The following is an 18,240-nucleotide window of genomic DNA, read 5'->3' as shown; positions in this document are numbered from 1 at the left end:
AAGGACAACCTACACCACAACTCTATACGCCTAGTGATGAAGCAGAGATACCCATAGTATCTACCTCCGATCCGGTGATACTGGAACCAGATGAACCCGACACTAGCATTGAAGCCGAATCGACCTTGCCAAAAGAACCTACTACACCACCGAGGCGTTATCCGGACCGAGTCAGGAAGCCTCCACAGAGACTGAATTTGTAATTGATTAACTTCAGCAAATGTGTATATTATTGTTCTTGTAAAAATGTTATTTAATGATTTCTTAAAATGTTATGTACTATTTATCTAAAAGGGGAGGAATTGTAGTGTATGTACCTTTAAGAGGAACTATGTTTTTGAAGCCCCTGTATACTGTAGTACCAGTAGTGACCACTCGGGTATATAAGCCTGTGTAGCGTCTTGTGTAGTTAGTTCACCTCCAGACTTTGTTCAGTAAACACTTGTTAAATCAACTCCTGCATTCCGTGTCTCCATTAACACACGGATCTAACAAAGAGAACCTCCCTGAGTGCTGTGACTCCCCCCCATAAGCATGTGGAGGGAACCATGGGAGAGCCTGGTTGCAGCCTTTGTGCAGTGCTTGTCAGTGTTTGCAGCACCTCAATGCTGTAGAACACCGACAGCACAACTGTCAAAATCAATGTGGACATGGCCCCTTTAAGGAATGATGTCATCAGACCCGCTTCCTTTTAATTGGCCAGGAACCTTGCAGGGTGGGTTTAACAAGCCCCATCAACAAAAAATCACTTGGAGAGTGCGGGCTGCAGTAGGCAGCGGGTTGGGACCGCGACGCTGCCCCGGATCCGCCTCAGTCGGCGAAATCGCAGCCTGTGTGTCAGAACTGCATTACATGAAGTTTTTCATGGATTTTAGAGCTTGAACCATGTGCATCAGATGGTGCAATGTGCTTTGTTGCTAAGTTGCACAGCCTTTTGACAGAATAGCAGAGCAGACATAGACACCAGCAAAATCAGACATTAGCACATAGGATAACAAGTCACAAAATTTGAATTATTTTTAACCTCGTGAGCAATCATTATTTCCCCGAATAGCAGTGATAACAATGTGAGATGTGGCACCACCTTGTGGCCAAAAGCTGATTTGTCCGATGACTTTTGACTAGAGGAAAAGAGAAGGGAGTAGAAATAAGGAAAATGTGCTGAATGCAACGTGCCCTGTTTTGGTGGGGTGGGGGGGGGGTGGAAATTGATTCACATTTTGTTTTAACCATTTTGTGTCGAATTGTTTGATTTTTCATAAAGCATAACTGCATTCTTCAGGGTTTCCACTCTGTGGAAATTGTCATTTATTATAGGGCCACCATCTTTGCCACAGGAAGCCGCAGAAGAGCCAGGGAATGGTGTTTCATTTCAGTTCCAGTGGTTTTACAAGCAAACAGCATGGTGACATTTCAAATTAGATTGTAACGTTCTTTCAGTAAAGACCAGACTGTGTCCCCTTAAGAAACCAATACAGTGGGAATGTAATAACCTGTCCAGTGTTGACATGCTTTAATGGTCTGTGGAGGAAAATAGAGCCTTATCTCATCATAAAACCTGATGGATGTTTGAGTATGATGAGTCTTGCTGTTAAAAACCACCTGTGCAGAGTGAACACCTGCCATAACTACATGTTAATATGATTTTGATAAAGGGTCTAGACAGAGTAGATAGAGGGAAATTGTTCCGATTGGCGGAAGGGGTCGTGAACCAGAGGAGACACAGATTTAAGGTGATTGACAGGAGGACCAAAGGCGACGTGAAGAAAAACTTTTTTACTCAGCGAGTGGTTAGGATCTGGACTGCACTGCCTGAGAGGGTGGTGCAGGCAGATTCAATCACAGCTTTCAAAAGGCAGTTGGATAAGTACCTGAAGGAAAAAAAATTGCAGGGCTACGGGGAAAGGGTGGGGGAGTGGGACGAGCTGAAGCGCTCTTGCAGAGAGCCGGCACGGGCTCGACGGGCTGAATGGCCTCCTTCCGTGCTGTAACCATTCTATGATTCTATAAGATAAATAGGGAAAATCTATTTCCACTGGTTTGTGAGTTGTTAACTAGAGAGTACAAATGTAAACTCCTCAGCCGAAGAATGAAGGGAGCGCTTACATGATGTGTTTTTACGCAGAGGCTTGTTGGGGGACGTGGGATGCCTTACCATAAACAGTGGTGGAAGTAGAATCCATAATAGCTTGTAAAAGAGAAACCTGTGATGGGTTGTATAACCTCCTTCTGTGCTATAAAATTCTGTGATTTCTGTATAATGACCCAAACTTGAATCGACATTATAATCCCCTGAAGTAGGGCCTTACACCTGTTAAAACAGTTCTTTCTTGTTCCCTTGTTCAAGTCTCAGCCTTGGTTCAGTGGTAGCACTCTCACCTCTGAGTCAGAAGCTCATAGATTCAAATCTCACTTCAGGACTTGATCACACAATCTAGACAGACCTTTCACTGAGGCACTACTGCACTGTTGGAGGTACCATCTTTCAAAACGTGCTTGCTGGCCTAAATTTTATTCCCGGGGTATTTTAATTCATGAGCGTCATTCAAACAGTACCAGTCCACTTCCCACCTGGAACGGGCAGGAAGAGGGTGCAGAGCGGCAGCTGGCAAGTGAAGATCGGGTGGCTCTTGGCCGCCCACCAGCTTCCCCGGTAAGTGATGGGGAGAGGATTTATGGAGGATTCCACAGGAGAGAGCTTTTCCTTGTGGGATCCAGAGGACATCTTCGTCCTTCCAACCATTTGCCAACCTGCTTCAGCCTGGTGAATTCCCCACTCAGGTCCTTGTTAAAGTGCCATATTGATACCAAAGGACCCTCATTGGCCCAGAAATTCCGTTCGCAGCCCTCCCGCAGGCGGAGGGCTGCGATTTGGAAAAATCTGCGCCTGGACTGGAGGCTCCCGGGAGGCGCAGAGTTCCATTGCTGGGCCTCTCCAAACTGCCGGTGTGCAGGGCACGCGTATCCCGGGGCGCAGATAGTTCGCAGTGTCCCTGGGCCATGGGGAGCCAATCAGAGAAGGGAATCTCCCTTCATAGATTTGACAGAAAGACCTGCCCAATCTATGAATAGAGATCACCCCCAAAACATAAGTAAAACTTCAAATAAATTTTAAAAAACATCACATTTTAAAAATGACTATAAATTACATAAGTTAACTATTTTAAACAAAATTTTAAATTTTTGAAAAAAATAATTATAGTTTTTAACGGGGCTAAAAATAAACTTGCCTTTCTTTAAAGTATTTTAAAATGATAAATCAGTGGGAAAAATTTTTTTTTTACTTCAACTCTTAGCCTGGTTTACAGGCACAAGAATTGTAAGTGTTTTCTGCAGACGGAGGGTCTCCAAAAAACGGAACTCTCCGCCCGCAGAGGCCCTGCTCCAGCACAGCTAGAGGATTTGTCGAGAGCTTTCTTGACGGATCGGAAATGCCGGTTTCCAGCACATGCGCAGTGCATGCCTAAAACCAGCATTTCCGATGTCCCTACGGGTGAGTACACAGCGCGTACCCACCCGTAGGGATCGGAATTTCTGCCTCATAAGCATTTATGCGCGAGGTGTCAGGCGCGCCTCATCCGCTGCCAAGACGATAAGCGGGAAATGGAGCCGCTCCACTTTAATTGCTCTCCCACTCCATTCCTGTCCACTGAGGAGTTATAATTCCCCTGCTACGTTTTCCTTTGTTTCGAACAGGTTAATAGTTCACTTGACAAAACCTGAGCCTTTAACTTGAGGAATGGAAACCGTTTTTAAAAAGATAAATAAATAAAATGCAGCCGTGGCTTATTGAGGAGCTTTGTCAACGTGGCAGTGGCGAGCTGAATGTGGCCACAGAAATACAGGAAAGCAGAGAATGGCACGATGCTGGACTGGAGATAGAGTGGTAAACACACTGGTGTTATTTGCACACTGTTGATTTGCTGTCTTTTTCAGTCTCTCCAATGCTGGAAAATAATAGCTCTTCCCCAGGCTAGTTTCCAGTCCTGCTGCCCTGTAAAGTCTGTGTGTTCTAGTTGTAATTAATAACACACAGGCTACAAGATTAAAGTTCAACAGGTCTTTACTGGTTGGAGGTCAGGACTATCTGAAATACATCTTACTACACAGTGCTTATATACCGGTGGTCACCACCGGTATTACGTATACAGCAGCCAGAGAAAGTAGTACATCTCTTAAGGTGGAACAGGTTACATACACCACAATCCTCCCTTTTTAGCTTAATAGTCATATCCCCATTTAACATAACATCATAACATATATACATACATAACTTCAGGTATAAACAGTTCAAAGGTTCAGTCTCTCAGGAGGCCTTCTGATTCGGTCTGGATAACGCCTTTCAGTGGTCTCTGATTCTTGTTGCTGAGGTGACTCTGCTTGTTGGTTCCCTATGTATTGGACGTCATCATCAGGTACAGTCCCTGCCGAGGTAGATGCTTCAGGTTCATTAACGTCCTCCACAGTTGTCTCTGTCGCAACCATGGGTTCGACTCTTGCTCTTGATTCTACCAGTTGATCCGCATGACGCCTTATCACATTGTTACCAATATCTACTGTGTACATCAGAGGTCCTTGTCTGGCCCGAATTGTTCCGGGCTGCCATTTTTCGTTTCCATAGCCCCTTGCCAACACTGGTTGTCCTACTTCGAAACTTCGAGTGGACTTGTTATTAATATGCCGGAACTGTTTGTTTTCCACTTCCCTCCGCACATTTGGTTTTAACAAGTCCAACCTGGACCGCAACCTCCTGTTATAAAACATCATGGCAGGACTTTGGTTAGTCACTGCATGCGCGGCGTTTCGATACGCCATTAGGAAATTGTCCACCTTGTGCTGTAGCGGAATCTGATCATCGTTCATGGCCTTTATTGCCTTTTTGAATGTTTGGACAAATCTCTCGGCCAACCCGTTTGTCGCCGGGTGATATGGGGCAGAGGTATAATGTTTCACCCCATTCTTCTTTAAGAATTTTTGGAATTCTTCCGACACGAACTGTGGTCCGTTGTCCGAACAGATCTGTTCTGGCAATCCGTTCCTTGCGAATATTGTTCTTAACACCGCAATTGTCTTTTCTGAAGTAGTGGTATTCATCTGGATCACTTCTGGCCATTTGGACTGTGCGTCCACCGCAATTAGGAACATGGAGTCCATGAATGGACCAGCAAAGTCAATATGTACGCGTTGCCATGGGGCTGAAGGCCATTCCCATGGGTGTAGTGGTGCGATCGGAGGTGCATTTTGCACTTTTTGGCACCCAGCGCAGCTTTTCGTCAACTCCTCTATCTGTTGGTCAATACCCGGCCACCATACATAAGCCCTAGCAAGACTTTTCATCTTAACTCCCCCCCAGATGACCTTCATGCAGTTCTTTTAGAACTCTTTCCCTTAACTTGGGAGGAATAATCACTCTTGTCCCGTACATCAAAGTACTATGGCAGACGGACAGTTGGTCTCGCCTTGCCGAGAATGCCGGTAACAGAGGATCACCACGTGTTGGCCATCCTTTCACTGTCACCTCGTAGACTCTGGACAGTGTCGGGTCGTTCCTGGTTTCTCTTTCAATACTTGCATTGGTGACTGGTAAACACTCGATGGTCGAATGAAATAACTCAACAGGGTCAACTTTCGTCATTTCTTCTTCTTCAGGTAGTGGCAGGCGCGACAGCCCATCAGCATTGCCATGCTGCTTCGTACCTTTGAATTCTATTTGATATTGATGTGCCCCTAGGAAAAGGGACCATCTCTGGAGACGCTGTGCTGTCATCACTGAAACACCCTTCTTCGGGTTAAAAATGGATACCAACGGCTGATGGTCTGTCAGAAGTGTGAATTTTTGGCCCTGCAGGTAATGATTAAACTTCTTCACTCCCCATACAAGGCTGAGAGCCTCCCTATCGATCTGCGCATAGTTGCGCTCAGCGGAGGTCAATGATCTGGATGCAAACGCGACTGGCCTTTCCGTGCCATTTGGCAACTTGTGCGAGAGTACTGCCCCAATACCATATGGAGAAGCATCACAAGCCAACCGAATAGGCAGTGTCGGGTTGAAGTGAGCCAACACTTCCTCTGAGGTGATCAATTCTTTGCTTTTGCGAAATGCCTTCTTACAGTTTTCGCTCCATTCCCATGGTACCCCCTTCTGTAAAAGAGCGTTTAGCGGGTGCAGTACCGTGGATAGATTTGGTAGAAATTTATGGTAATAGTTAATCAATCCTAGAAACGACCTCAACTGAGAGACATTATCCGGAGCGGGAGCCTTTACAACTGCCTCTATCTTGTCAGGAGACTTATGAAGCCCCTCCCGGTCAATGACATGACCACAGTACGAGATCCGCTTCTGGAAGAACTCGCATTTCTGCCGATTAACTCTAAGTCCATACTCTTTCAGTCTGTAGAGCACCAGTTCCAAGTTTGCGAGGTGTTCTTCATCACCATCACCTGTAATCAGAATATCGTCCAGGTAACATTGTGTGCCTGGAATTCCCTGTAATACCTGCTCCATGGCCCTCTGCCAAATTGCTGGAGCCGATGCCACTCCAAAAACCAGTCTATTGTACCGGTACAAACCTCGATGCGTGTTGATCGTGAGGTACTGGCGTGACTCTTCTTCAACCTCCATCTGCAAGTACGCCTGCGCCAGGTCTATCTTGGTGAAGTGTTTCCCTCCAGACAACGAAGCAAAAATATCCTCAATCCGCAGAAGCGGATACTGCACCGTGTGAAGCACCGGATTAACGGTGATTTTGAAATCTCCACAGATGCGAACCTTCCCTGGTTCTCCTGGCTTGTTGCTCGAAGGACGTTTCATAACGGGAACAATGGGCGTAGCCCACTCACTCCAATCTACCTTAGACAGTACACCTGAACGTTCTAGCGCTTCCAGTTCCGCTTCTACAGTAGGTCATATTGCATAGGGTACCGGTCTGGCTTTAAAAAATTTTGGTTGTGCATGTTCATCAATCTTGATGTTTGCCGTAATTCCTCTGTGTTCCCAGTCCCTGCTGGAACACCTCTTTAGCATCATCCAATATTCTGGACAATCGTTTAGGTTTGACATCTGTTTCCCCGGAATCTACCGTTAGTGCCTTTAAGGAGTGCCAGTCCATATTCATTTTCCTAATCCACTCCCGTCCCAGTAGTGGTGGACCTCCTTCAGGTAGCACATATAAGCCCATTACTTGGCTTTCTTCGCCCTTGTGGACCACTTTTACCTCTATCTTTCCGACGGGGTACACTCTTTGCCCCGTGTATGTTTTCAATATAATCTCCGTATCCCGTAGGGGAATATGTTGGAATAACCTTTTGTAATCTTTCTTATTCATGACCGTCAATGCCGATCCAGTGTCCAATTCCATCTTTACTTGGACTCCTGCTATCTGAAGGGTGACCCAAATTGTCTGGAGATCTGCATCCTTACCAACGTTGTGTACTCTTAAGCTACCCAGTTCATTACTGCTAGCGTCTGAATCTGACTTCTGTTCGGTCGAACTGTTCTTTGTCACCTTGTGTACCTTTATGTATTTTCCTTGCGGTGACTTTTTGTTGCTGGTCTTCTTTCCTGACCGGCATACTTTAGCTATGTGGCCAAGCCTGCCACACGTTCTGCATTCTTGGTTTTTAAACCAACACTGGTTCTGATCGTGCGTTGTCTTTCCGCAACGATAACATTTTACAGTACTCAAACCCAATTTATTTGTACTGAGTTCCGGTGACCGTAGCTGCATTACTGCCGTGCCTCTCGCTGCGGCTTCATGTGCTGTTGCCATAGTGACCACTTTCTCAAGCGTCAGCTCATTCTCCTCGAGCAATCGCTTTTGTGTATCTTCTTTTAATAAACCACACACAAATTTATCTCGTAGCGCCTCTGTCAATCTCGTTCCGAATTGACAGTACTTTGCTAGCTTACGCAATTCCATTAAATATTCAGCATTGCTTTCATCCTTCAGCTGCCTTCTGCTGTAAAATTTAAATCATTCCGCTAGCATCAGCGGCGTGGGGTTTAGGTGATTTTTCAGGACAGTAACAATCTCCTCGAACGTCTTATCCGGCGGTTCATCTGGTGATACAAGGTGTTTCAATTGCCCGTATGTCTTCGCACCCATTAAGTTTAATAATGTTAGTGCTTTCTCTGCATCTGGGATTTTATTTGCTTTACAATAATTTTGTATGCGTTCTACATACATAGCCCAATCTTCGATGTCGCTATCAAAGGTATTAATGTTCCCATGTTTAGGCATCGTTGCAATTTAATTTATTTTTATTTTTATCCAAGATGGCGGCTTCCGCGCTCTTTTCTTCGTCCTCCGCCTACAAAATGGCAGTTTTCCCGCGCTTGGCGGTCTTCACCCTTCCCCCGACGCTGTCTCCGCTTCACTGCGGCTCTCGCGCCTTCAGTTGCCCCCAGACGCTGCGCCTTTTTAGCCCAAATGCGGCCCGGCCCTTATCACCAGCCGCGATCGATGTCCCCGCGCTGCGCCATGCGGCCCGGCCCTTATCTCCGGTCGCGATTGATCTCACCGCCCTTATTCCTCCGTCTTCCCTCCCCGTCTGTACAGCCAACGTGGCCGATTTTCTGGTCGCGTCGCTGCCCGGCTTACCCACTACCGAGGTAGAAAGAAGATAGCTGACAGCCGCTGATGGAAGCTTCGAGTTCAGGGTGTCTTCTGCACTCTGGTTTCTCGATGTCTGCCGCGCGACGTGTCTTCCAGCAGGGTGATGAGGGTGGAAACCTCTCTTCGACGTCCGTTCAGTGGACGAAGCCGCCGTGGATATAACTGCCGCAGGGTAAGAATCTGACTCGTCGCCACTGTAAAGTCTGTGTGTTCTAGTTGTAATTAATAACACACAGGCTACAAGATTAAAGTTCAACAGGTCTTTACTGGTTGGAGGTCGGGGCTATCTGAAATACATCTTACTACACAGAGCTTATATACCGGTGGTCACCACCGGTATTACGTATACAGCAGCCAGAGAAAGTAGTACATCTCTTAAGGTGGAACAGGCTTAAGTTCTCTTAAGGTGGAACAGGTTACATACACCACATGCCCTGTGCCTCCAGAGTTCAGACAGACGGGAGAAAGCAACATTGCCTAAGAACATCCTCCAAATGGCATCACACAACAGGTTCAACTGATTCTCTTAGGTTTCATTAAAAAGAAAAATCCTCATTAAGTTGAGGACCTGGATGGCGTGGAGGGTAACACACTTCCCTTTCCTCCCTAGGTTCTGATTTTGAATCCAGCCCAGAGTAAGGGAATGAAAGTCTCCTCTCTGTGCAAGATGTCAACACTGTTTGGAAAGGGCAGTTCCTCGTAGATGTGAGCCCGTAGAACAAAGCATCCCGTAGTTTAATGTAAATTGGTACTAAATTCTTGTTCTTACTCAAAGTCCTAAAGGTTGCCTGGTGTGTGAATGAGAAAAGAATAGGTTTTGCAATACAGGCTGGTCTTTTTACTTGCTAATTCATTATTAGGACGTACACTATTTTAAAGCGGTATTAGCTTGGGATGATTATGATTGCAGCTTAAAACAAACAAAATACTTCTGACACAAAAACAAAAATACTGCGGATGCTGGAAATCTGAAATCAAAACAGATAATGCTGGAAAATACTCAGCGGGGTCAGGCAGCATCAGTGGAGAGAGAAACAGAGTTAAAGTTTCAGGTCGATGACCCTTCATCAGAGCGCTGCTTCTGAAATGGTTTACAGAAGACAAAGGAAAGAATTCTTAATGTGATGCTATTGTTCTTTTCTTCCAATAGTGTTTGCAAGCCCTGGAATTCCTACACTCCAATCAGGTCATCCACAGAGATATCAAGAGTGACAACATCCTGCTGGGAATGGATGGCTCGGTTAAATTAAGTAAGTATAAATTGGAGCAATTCATTGCCTGATACAGTACGCTTATGTCTTCACTTTTTTTTAAAGGGAATACAAGCCAAGTTTATGCAGCCTGTCCTCACAATTTAACCCTTTAATCATTCTGGTCAATCTGCGCTGTATTCCCTCCAAGGCCAGTATATCTTTCCTGAGATTCGGTGCCTAAAACCAAACACTGTACTCCAACCAGGACCTGAGCAAGGTTCTGTACAACTGAAGCATCACTTCCTCACTTTTTTGAATTCCAACCCCCCCCCCTGAGATAGAGGCCAACATTCAAGGGAACAGTAGCGCAGTAACGGTAATGTTACTGGACTAGTAATCCAGAGGCCGGGACTAATAATCCCAGGACAAGAGTTCAGGTCCCACGATGGCAGCTATGGGATTCAAATTCAGTTAAATAAATCTGAAATAAAAAAGCTAGTATCGATTAGCATCTGTAATGGTGACCATATATTGTCCTAAAAAATGTCCTTTACCTGGTCTGGCCTGTGTGTGACTCCAGACCCACAGCAATGCGGCTGACTCTTAACTGCCCTCTGAAATGGCCCAGCAAGCCACTCGAGGGCAATTAGGGATGCGCAATAAATGCCGGCCTTGCCAGCGACGCTCACATCCTATGAATGAATAAATAAAAACTCCATTAGCCGTTATGATTACTCTGCCTGTGTACAAAAATAATTAGCTGGTGGAGTATATAAAGGAATATGGAACTGCTTACCTCAGTTGGGAAAATCTAGTGTTCTCCTGTTTTGTGGGTGAGTGTAACGTCTGCTCACTGATCCCAGGGATAGAGCTGTGAAATAGCTTTTTGGGTTCAAGTGGCCTGCTCATTCTCCCTACTGAATGGTTGGCAAAGATCACTTGCTGCAGTACATTTCACACTGTTAGTAATTTTGAATTATTTTTTTTAATTTGCAGCGGATTTTGGATTCTGTGCTCAGATCACCCCTGAGCAAAACAAAAGGAGCACAATGGTGGGGACGCCATACTGGATGGCACCAGAAGTAGTAACACGGAAAGCCTACGGTCCTAAAGTGGACATATGGTCATTAGGAATTATGGCAATTGAAATGATTGAAGGAGAACCGCCTTATCTGAATGAAAACCCTCTCAGGGTAAGTTGTTTTCAACTGATATGGATTGTGACAAAATGGAGCACTTTGGCCGATTGGATTCTCTCACTCGATAGCAAAATACTGCGGATGCTGGAAATCCGAAATAACAACAGAAAACGCTGGAAAACTCAGCAGGCCAGGGCAGCATCCGTGGAGAGAGAAACAGAATTAACGTTTCAGGTCGATGACCTTTCGTCAGAACGGACTCTCTCATTGCTGGCAGCACTACACACATGTTTAAAGTTTGCTCCAGTCAGGTGATTTTTTATGCTGCAAGGAACGTACATTAGAGTCTGGCTGATCTTCACAACTCACAGCAAGGCAGAGACATGTGTAATATTCAAAAAGATTTTAGTGTGCAGCACGATAGCAAAATACTGCAGATGCTGGAAATCCGAAATAACAACAGAAAATGCTGGAAAAACTCAGCAGGCCAGGCAACATCCGTGGAGAGAAAATAGAGTCAACGTTTCAGGTGAACTCTTTGTCAAGACTAAAGAGGCACAGGAGATGAAATAGATTAAGAGGCCAGGCTGGGAGAGAACAAAAGAGAAGAGACATTAAGAGGTATTCAAAACAAGACGAGATGGTGATAGGACTAGTGGAGACAAATGACGGCTCTAGATTAGGTGTGAAATGCGCTGGCAGAATGGGAGACAGCTGCCATGTGGGAGAGAGAAAAAAAAAGAAAGGGGGGGGGGAAGGCCAAAACAAAGGTGTGGATAAAAAATATAAGTAAAAATGTAATAGGGGCCGAGGTTATGATCTGAAATTGTTGAACTTGATATTGAGTCCGGAAGGCTGTAAAGTGCCTAATCGGAAGATAAGGTGCTGTTCCTCGAGTTTACGCTGAGCTTCCGTGGAACAATGCAAGAGGCCAAGGACGGTGAGCTCAGAGTGGGAATGGGGCGGTGAATTAAAATGACAGGCGACCGGAAGCTCAAGGTCACCCTTACGGACTGAATGGAGGTGTTCCGCAAAGCGGTCACCCAATCTGCGTTTGGTCTCCCCAATGTAGAGGAGACCACATCATGAGCAGCGAATACAGTATACTAGATTGCAAGAAGTACAAGTAAATCGCTGTTTCACCTGGAAGGGGTGTTTGGGGCCCTGGACAGTGGGAAGGGGGGAAGTATAAGGGCAGGTGTTACATCTCCTGCGCTTGCACGGGAAGGCGCCAGGCGAAGGGGAAGGGGTGCGGGGGGTGATAGAGGAGTGGATTAGGGTGTCTCGGAGGGAGCGGTCCCTACGGAATGCTGAAAGGGGAGGGAAAGATGCGTTTGGTGGTGGGATCACTTCGGAGGTGGCGGAAATGGCGGAGGATGATCCGTTGAATGTGGAGGCTGGTGGGGTGAAAGGTGAGGACAAGGGGAACTCTATCATGGTTCCGGGAGGGAGGGGCAGGGGTGAGGGCAGAAGTGCGGGAGATAGAACGGACACATCGAGGGCCGTGTCAACCACGGTAGAGGGGAATCCTCGGTTGAGGAAAAAGGAAGACATGTCGGAAGCACTGGTGTGGAAGGTGGCATCGTCGGAGCAGATGCGGCGGACACGGAGAAACTGGGAGAATGGAATAGAGTCCTTACAGGAGGTGGGGTGGGAGGAAGTGTAGCCCAGGTAGCTGTGGGAGTCAGTGGGCTTGTAGTGAATGTTGGTCAATAACCTAACCTCAGAGATGGAGACGGAGAAGTCGAGGAAGGGAAGGGAAGAGTCAGAGATGGACCATGTGAAGGTGAGGGAAGGGTGGAAATTGGAGGCAAAGTGAATGAAATTGTCTAGTTCAGGGCGAGAGCAGGAAACGGCACCGATACAGTCATCAATGTATCGGAAAAAGAGGTGAGGGAGGGGACCCGAGTAGGACTGGAACAAAGAGTGTTCCACATATCCCACGAAAAAGCAGGCATAGCTAGGACCCATGCAGGTACCCATAGCAACACCTTTGATTTGGAGGAAATGAGTGGCGTCAAAGGAGAAGTTGTTCGATGTGAGAACCAGTTCAGCCAGGCGGAGGAGGGTGGTGGTGGATGGGGACTGGTCGGGCCTCTGTTCAAGGAAGAAGCGGAGTGCCCTCAGGCCATCCTGGTGGGGAATGGAGGTGTAGAGGGATTGTACGTCCAAGGTGAAAAGGAAGCGGTTGGGGCCAGGAAACTGGAAACTGTTAAAGTGGCGGAGGGTGTCCGAAGAGTCGCAGATAGGAAGAGATAAGTTCCATGGGGCAAGAACAGGCTGAAACAATGGGTCTACCAGGGCAGTCCTGTTTGTGGATCTTGGGAAGGAGGTAGAAGCGGGCTGTGCGGGGTTGGGAAACTACGAGGTTGGTGGCTGCGGGGGGAAGATCTCCAGAGGAGATGAGGTCAGTGACAGTCTTGGAAACGGTGGTTTGATGTTCGGTAGTGGGGTCATGGTCCAGGTGGAGGTAGGAGGAGGTGTCGGAGAGTTGCCGTTCAGCTTCCGCTAGGTAGTCTTGACAAAGGGTTCACCCGAAACGTTGACTCTATTTTCTCTCCACGGATGTTGCCTGGCCTGCTGAGTTTTTCCAGCATTTTTTGTTATTTTAGTGTGCAGTGTTTGGCACAGACTAATGGATCAAACAATTCCATTCAGTTCAAGTATCCTATGTGATTGACATCCTGTAGTTTTTTTTTTTATTAATAGCTTTAATTGACATTAATATTTGAGATAAAGATATGTCAGGTCAGTGAGAGGGGCCTGAATCTTTGTAGTGCCTTTGCTGGATCACTCTGTAGTTGGGAGCTTCCAGTTGTGGACTTGTATCTGGCCACCTGTGCTAAGCTCTAATCAGCCTGAAGCCAGCAAAGATGCACTAGTCAGAGGACTCCGTGGTACCCGATAGCTACGTAAGAAGTAAAGGAATTGTGTTTCAAGGGTCAGTTTAATATTGAGGGATAGCACAGGAGAAGCATTTTTGTTTTTGACTTTTCAGGGAAATTAGTAAAATGGAATTATATTGTTGGTACTGAGCACTGTTCTTGTGTTTTATATTTAATAAATTTGTTTAGTCGTTTACAGCCTGAGCTAAATTTGATAGCATGCACGTTCTTCCACCTAGTGAGAACGCAGTCGCAAGGCGGCACACAGTATACTCCAGCAAGCCGGCATGCAGTAACAAAGGTTCACTGTTCAACCCCTGTGTCTCACTGCACTTACAGGAAAAGGCACACTCCGTTCATACAGATTGCAAGGTCCACTTATGGGAGTGACAAGAGATGCTGAAACCAAGGAAAATATCTAGCATAAAATCTAAAAGCATAACTAACACCTGATGGGCTGAATGGCCTGTTTCTGTGCTGTAAATTCTATGTAACTTGGACCTTCCTGTTTATTTTGACCAGTTGACTGAACAAATTTATTCCTTGAAAATAACCATGAAAAAGGCCAAGATTTTGTTCCCATGTGTGTTTTATTTATATTGAGTACAAATCAGTATACAACATTCAAGCACAGCATTAAAATGAAGCAAGCTATTTTCCAAAACACCATCAAGGTTCAAAAGAAAATATAAATCAAGAAATATTGATTAGCAATACCAAGCTTAATTTTCAAAGGATTGTATATGATCCTATAAGTGGACCTTGCAATCTCTATGAACAGAGTGTGCCTTTTCCTGTAAGTGCAGTGAGACACAGGGGTTGAACAGTGAACCTTTGTTACTGCATGGGAGGTAGGAATTGTACAGTTTTGAGATCCTAGAAAGAATGATTTTGAGTTTGAGATTGTGTGATGAGTCTTGATTTCAAAACACTAGGGGGAAAAATTCAGTATCGCCCCATTTGGGGCGCCATTATCGGCCTTGCACAAAGTTTAGCGCCTGGCGCTAATTATCGCCTCCGACAGCAAACTTGGCTTTTATCGCCCCTGCAGGTGATTGGAGCGCTAAATCATGCGCTTCACACCTGTCTTAAGGTGCAAAGGCTGAGGAGCGAGGCGCTACCTCAGAGCGCTGGCGAAGCAAGGAAGGGCAAATCAAAATAAACCTGCAAAGTGCTGCTCAGTACTCAAAACTCCTTCACACAGCGTTGAATCTCTCCAGAAGTCTCTCTCTCTGAATGCGTGGTGCAAAAATGTCACCAACAAAAAAAGGCAGGAAGCGGTCGCCTTTAAGTAGCGTTCCCCTAGTCCCTTTCTGACAGCATAACGCTCCCCTCAACCTGTCATTGCTAGCGGCAGTCGGTAAGGCAGGGGGCGCCATTCAATATCTGGTCCGGGGCGCTAACGGGGCGTTGCGCACTCGACTGACGTCACAATCTGCCAACGCTGGAGATCGTGGTGGTAGTGTTTAGCGCAGCCGCATAATTTCGCGAGCGGCGCAAACATCGCCGCGCCCGGGCACTAGTTGCTTTGCACCCCATTAGCGCCCTCTTAAGGCGCTAACGGGAGGCGCAAACAACTGAATTTTTTCCCCAGGGATGTAAGGGGAAAAAAGCCAAGTAAGCAGATGTATTTGGAGCTTAGAAGGAACGGGGAGATTCACAGGAACTGCGGTGAATGTTTAAAAGAATCCACGTTCTTCCAACTTCTCTTGGTAAACTCTTGAAAAGGCAGAGTCGCAGGTAATAAATACACAAGTGCTGCTTACGGAGCGCTACCCACCTCTGTATTACGACAGCACAGCTGAACAGAAAACCCATGAACATCCACAGATCCTCATGAAGATATTTTTCACTTTGAAGTTCAGTTAATTTCTTGGAAGACATTAGGCAAACAAAATATTAACAATTTTAACACCTTAATAAACAATGGGATAATGGTTTGTAACAGTTCTATTCCCCCCCCGCCACCCACCCGAGCTTTCCTGCATAACTGACTGCTTATTTTAATACCTGGCAGTAATCGGAAGTTGCATTTTAGTCTGCTCCACTGCAGAGGGAGGGGCTGCAAGTAAAGGGTTTCATGGAACAAAAAGACTTTTGTAGCTGTGAATGAATGAGGTGTCTCCGAGCAGGCATTTCAGTTACCAATAAAGTGCTTGGAATACATTGTAGTGCTAGGCTACCACCACTTTTAGAAACATAGAAGATAGGAGCAGGAGTAGGCCATTCGGCCCCTCGAGCCTGCTCTGCCATTCAACGAGATCATGGCTGATCATCCAAATTCAGTACCCTGTCCCTGCCTTCTCCCCATATCCCTTGATAGAAACATAGATATATAGAAGCATATATATAAGACATTACATAGGATTACATAGTATATACAACACAGAAACTGCCGGTGTTTATGCTCCACTTGAGCCTCATCCCATCTTTCCTCATCTAAATCTATCAGCATAACCCTCTATTCCCTTCTCCCTCATATGTTTGTCCTGCCTCCCCTTAAATGCATCTATACTATTTGCTTCAACCACTCCCTGTGGTAGCGAGTTCCACATTCTCACCACTCTTTGGGTAAAGACGTTTTTTCTGAATTCCCTATTGGATTTCTTGGTGACTATCTTATACTGATGGCCTCTAGTTTTGCTCGTCCCCACAAGTGGAAACATTCTCTCTGTATCTACTCTATCAAAACCTTTCATAATTTTAAAGACCTCTATTAGGTCACCCCTCAGCTGCCTTTTTTCAAGAGAAAAGAGACACAGCCTGTTCATCCTTTCCTGATATGTATACCCTCACATTTCTGGTATCATCCTTGTAAATCTTCTCTGCACCCTCTCCAGTGCCTCTTCTTCCTTTTTATAATATGGTGACCAGAATTGTACGCAGTACTCCAAGTGTGGTCTAACCAAGGTTTGATACAAGTTTAGCATAACTTCACTACTTTTCAATTCTATCCCTCTTGAGATAAACCCTAGTGTTTGGGTTTTTTTATGGCCTTGTTAACCTGTGCCACTACTTTTAGTGATTTGTGCATTTGTACTCTGAGATCTCTGTTCCTCTACCCCACCGAGACTTGCACCCTCCAAGTAATAAGTGACCTCCCTATTCGTCCTACCAAAATGTAATACCTCACATTTGTGTTGAAATTAATTTGCCAATTATATCCCCATTCTGCAAGTTTATTAATGTCTTATAATTTGTTGCCGTCCTCCTCAGTATTGACTATTCCCCCCCCCCACCCAAAATTGGTCTCATCCGCAAATTTAGGAATTGTGTCTTTGATTCCAAAGTTCAAATTGTTAATATAAATTGTGAACAACAGTGGTCCCAGTATTTAACCTTGTGGAACACCACTACCCACCTTCTGCTACTGTGAATACCTACCCTTTGCCCCTACTCTCTGCTTTCTGTCTTGAAGCCAGCTAGCTATCCATTCTGCTACTTGTCCACTGACTCCACATTCTCTGACCTTATTCATTAGTGTATTAAGGGGTACCTTATCGAAGGCCTTTTGAAAATCTAGATAAATTACATCTACTGCATTACCCTTGTCTACTCTCTCTGTTACTTTTCAAAAAATTCAATGAGGTTGGCCAAGCAAGACGTTCCCTTTTGAATCCATGCTGACTATTCATTGTTATATTTTTGGTTTCTAGACATACATGTCTAACAGGACAGAAATCCTATTTTTGTTACAAAGCCGTGAGATTTGAAAATTGATGAATGTAGAATGGAATCATCAGAAATAAATGAATAGGGTTGGAGGACGAATGAAGGTGGTAATTTGAAATGGAGAAGGAACAAGGTGGGAAAGAAGATAGAACCTTCAGGGATCCCTAATTAATGGGAAAGGCTTGAGCCAGAGCTTGAGCCTTCAACCACAACACCGAAACTGTGATTTGAGTAGAAACTAGACAGCATGAACATAGCTTTGGCAGGATGTAAGATGTTTAGAATCATGTGGTACTAAACCCATTAAAGACTTTGGAAATGTCCAAGGCAATGGCAGATGATTCACTTTAAATGTTCAAGCAAAGTTCCAGAGTTTTAGTTAACCAGTTTATAGAATTTCAGTGGCCAGAACTGCTTCCCATACACTCACTTTGTAGAATCCCATTGAACAAAATTATTTCCCATTGTGCAGAACTCCAACAGACCAAATTTCTTGCTGTACACTCCCATGTAACACCAATGGATTCATTCAGAGGCAAATTTCAAACATTTCCAGCCAAGGACAGCAAATTTGTATAAAAATTCCCAGAGGCCGTGAAAATGCTGCTTTCTGAGCAACCAGTTGCCCTGATCATGAAAAATAAACAATTCATGATATAGTCCAATTTACAGTGCTCGTGGCCGCACAATGAGTTATTTCCCTGTAGTCCATCACCACTTGAGCAGTGTCCTCCAG

General features: G+C 45.4%; 1 protein-coding gene across 7 annotated transcripts in view; it reads left to right on the top strand.

Moving 5' to 3' along the window:
• LOC147125257 (serine/threonine-protein kinase PAK 3) overlaps nucleotides 1-18,240 on the top strand; it is a 249,801-nt gene that overhangs the window by 221,589 nt on the left and 9,972 nt on the right. For all 7 annotated transcript variants that reach the window (XM_085999975.1, XM_085999972.1, XM_085999946.1 and 4 more), the window contains 2 exons: nucleotides 9,766-9,865; nucleotides 10,805-11,001. In XM_085999975.1, coding sequence (XP_085856101.1) covers nucleotides 9,766-9,865; nucleotides 10,805-11,001 — 297 coding nt within the window. The remainder of the gene's footprint in view (nucleotides 1-9,765; nucleotides 9,866-10,804; nucleotides 11,002-18,240) is intronic.

Source organism: Somniosus microcephalus, chromosome 1, assembly GCF_052327205.1.
Source record: "Somniosus microcephalus isolate GS21.2 chromosome 1, FLI_Smic_1.0, whole genome shotgun sequence".
NCBI lineage: Eukaryota > Metazoa > Chordata > Chondrichthyes > Squaliformes > Somniosidae > Somniosus > Somniosus microcephalus.
The sequence above is the reverse complement of the archived record's forward strand: the minus strand, read 5'-3'. Positions and strand labels throughout refer to the sequence as shown.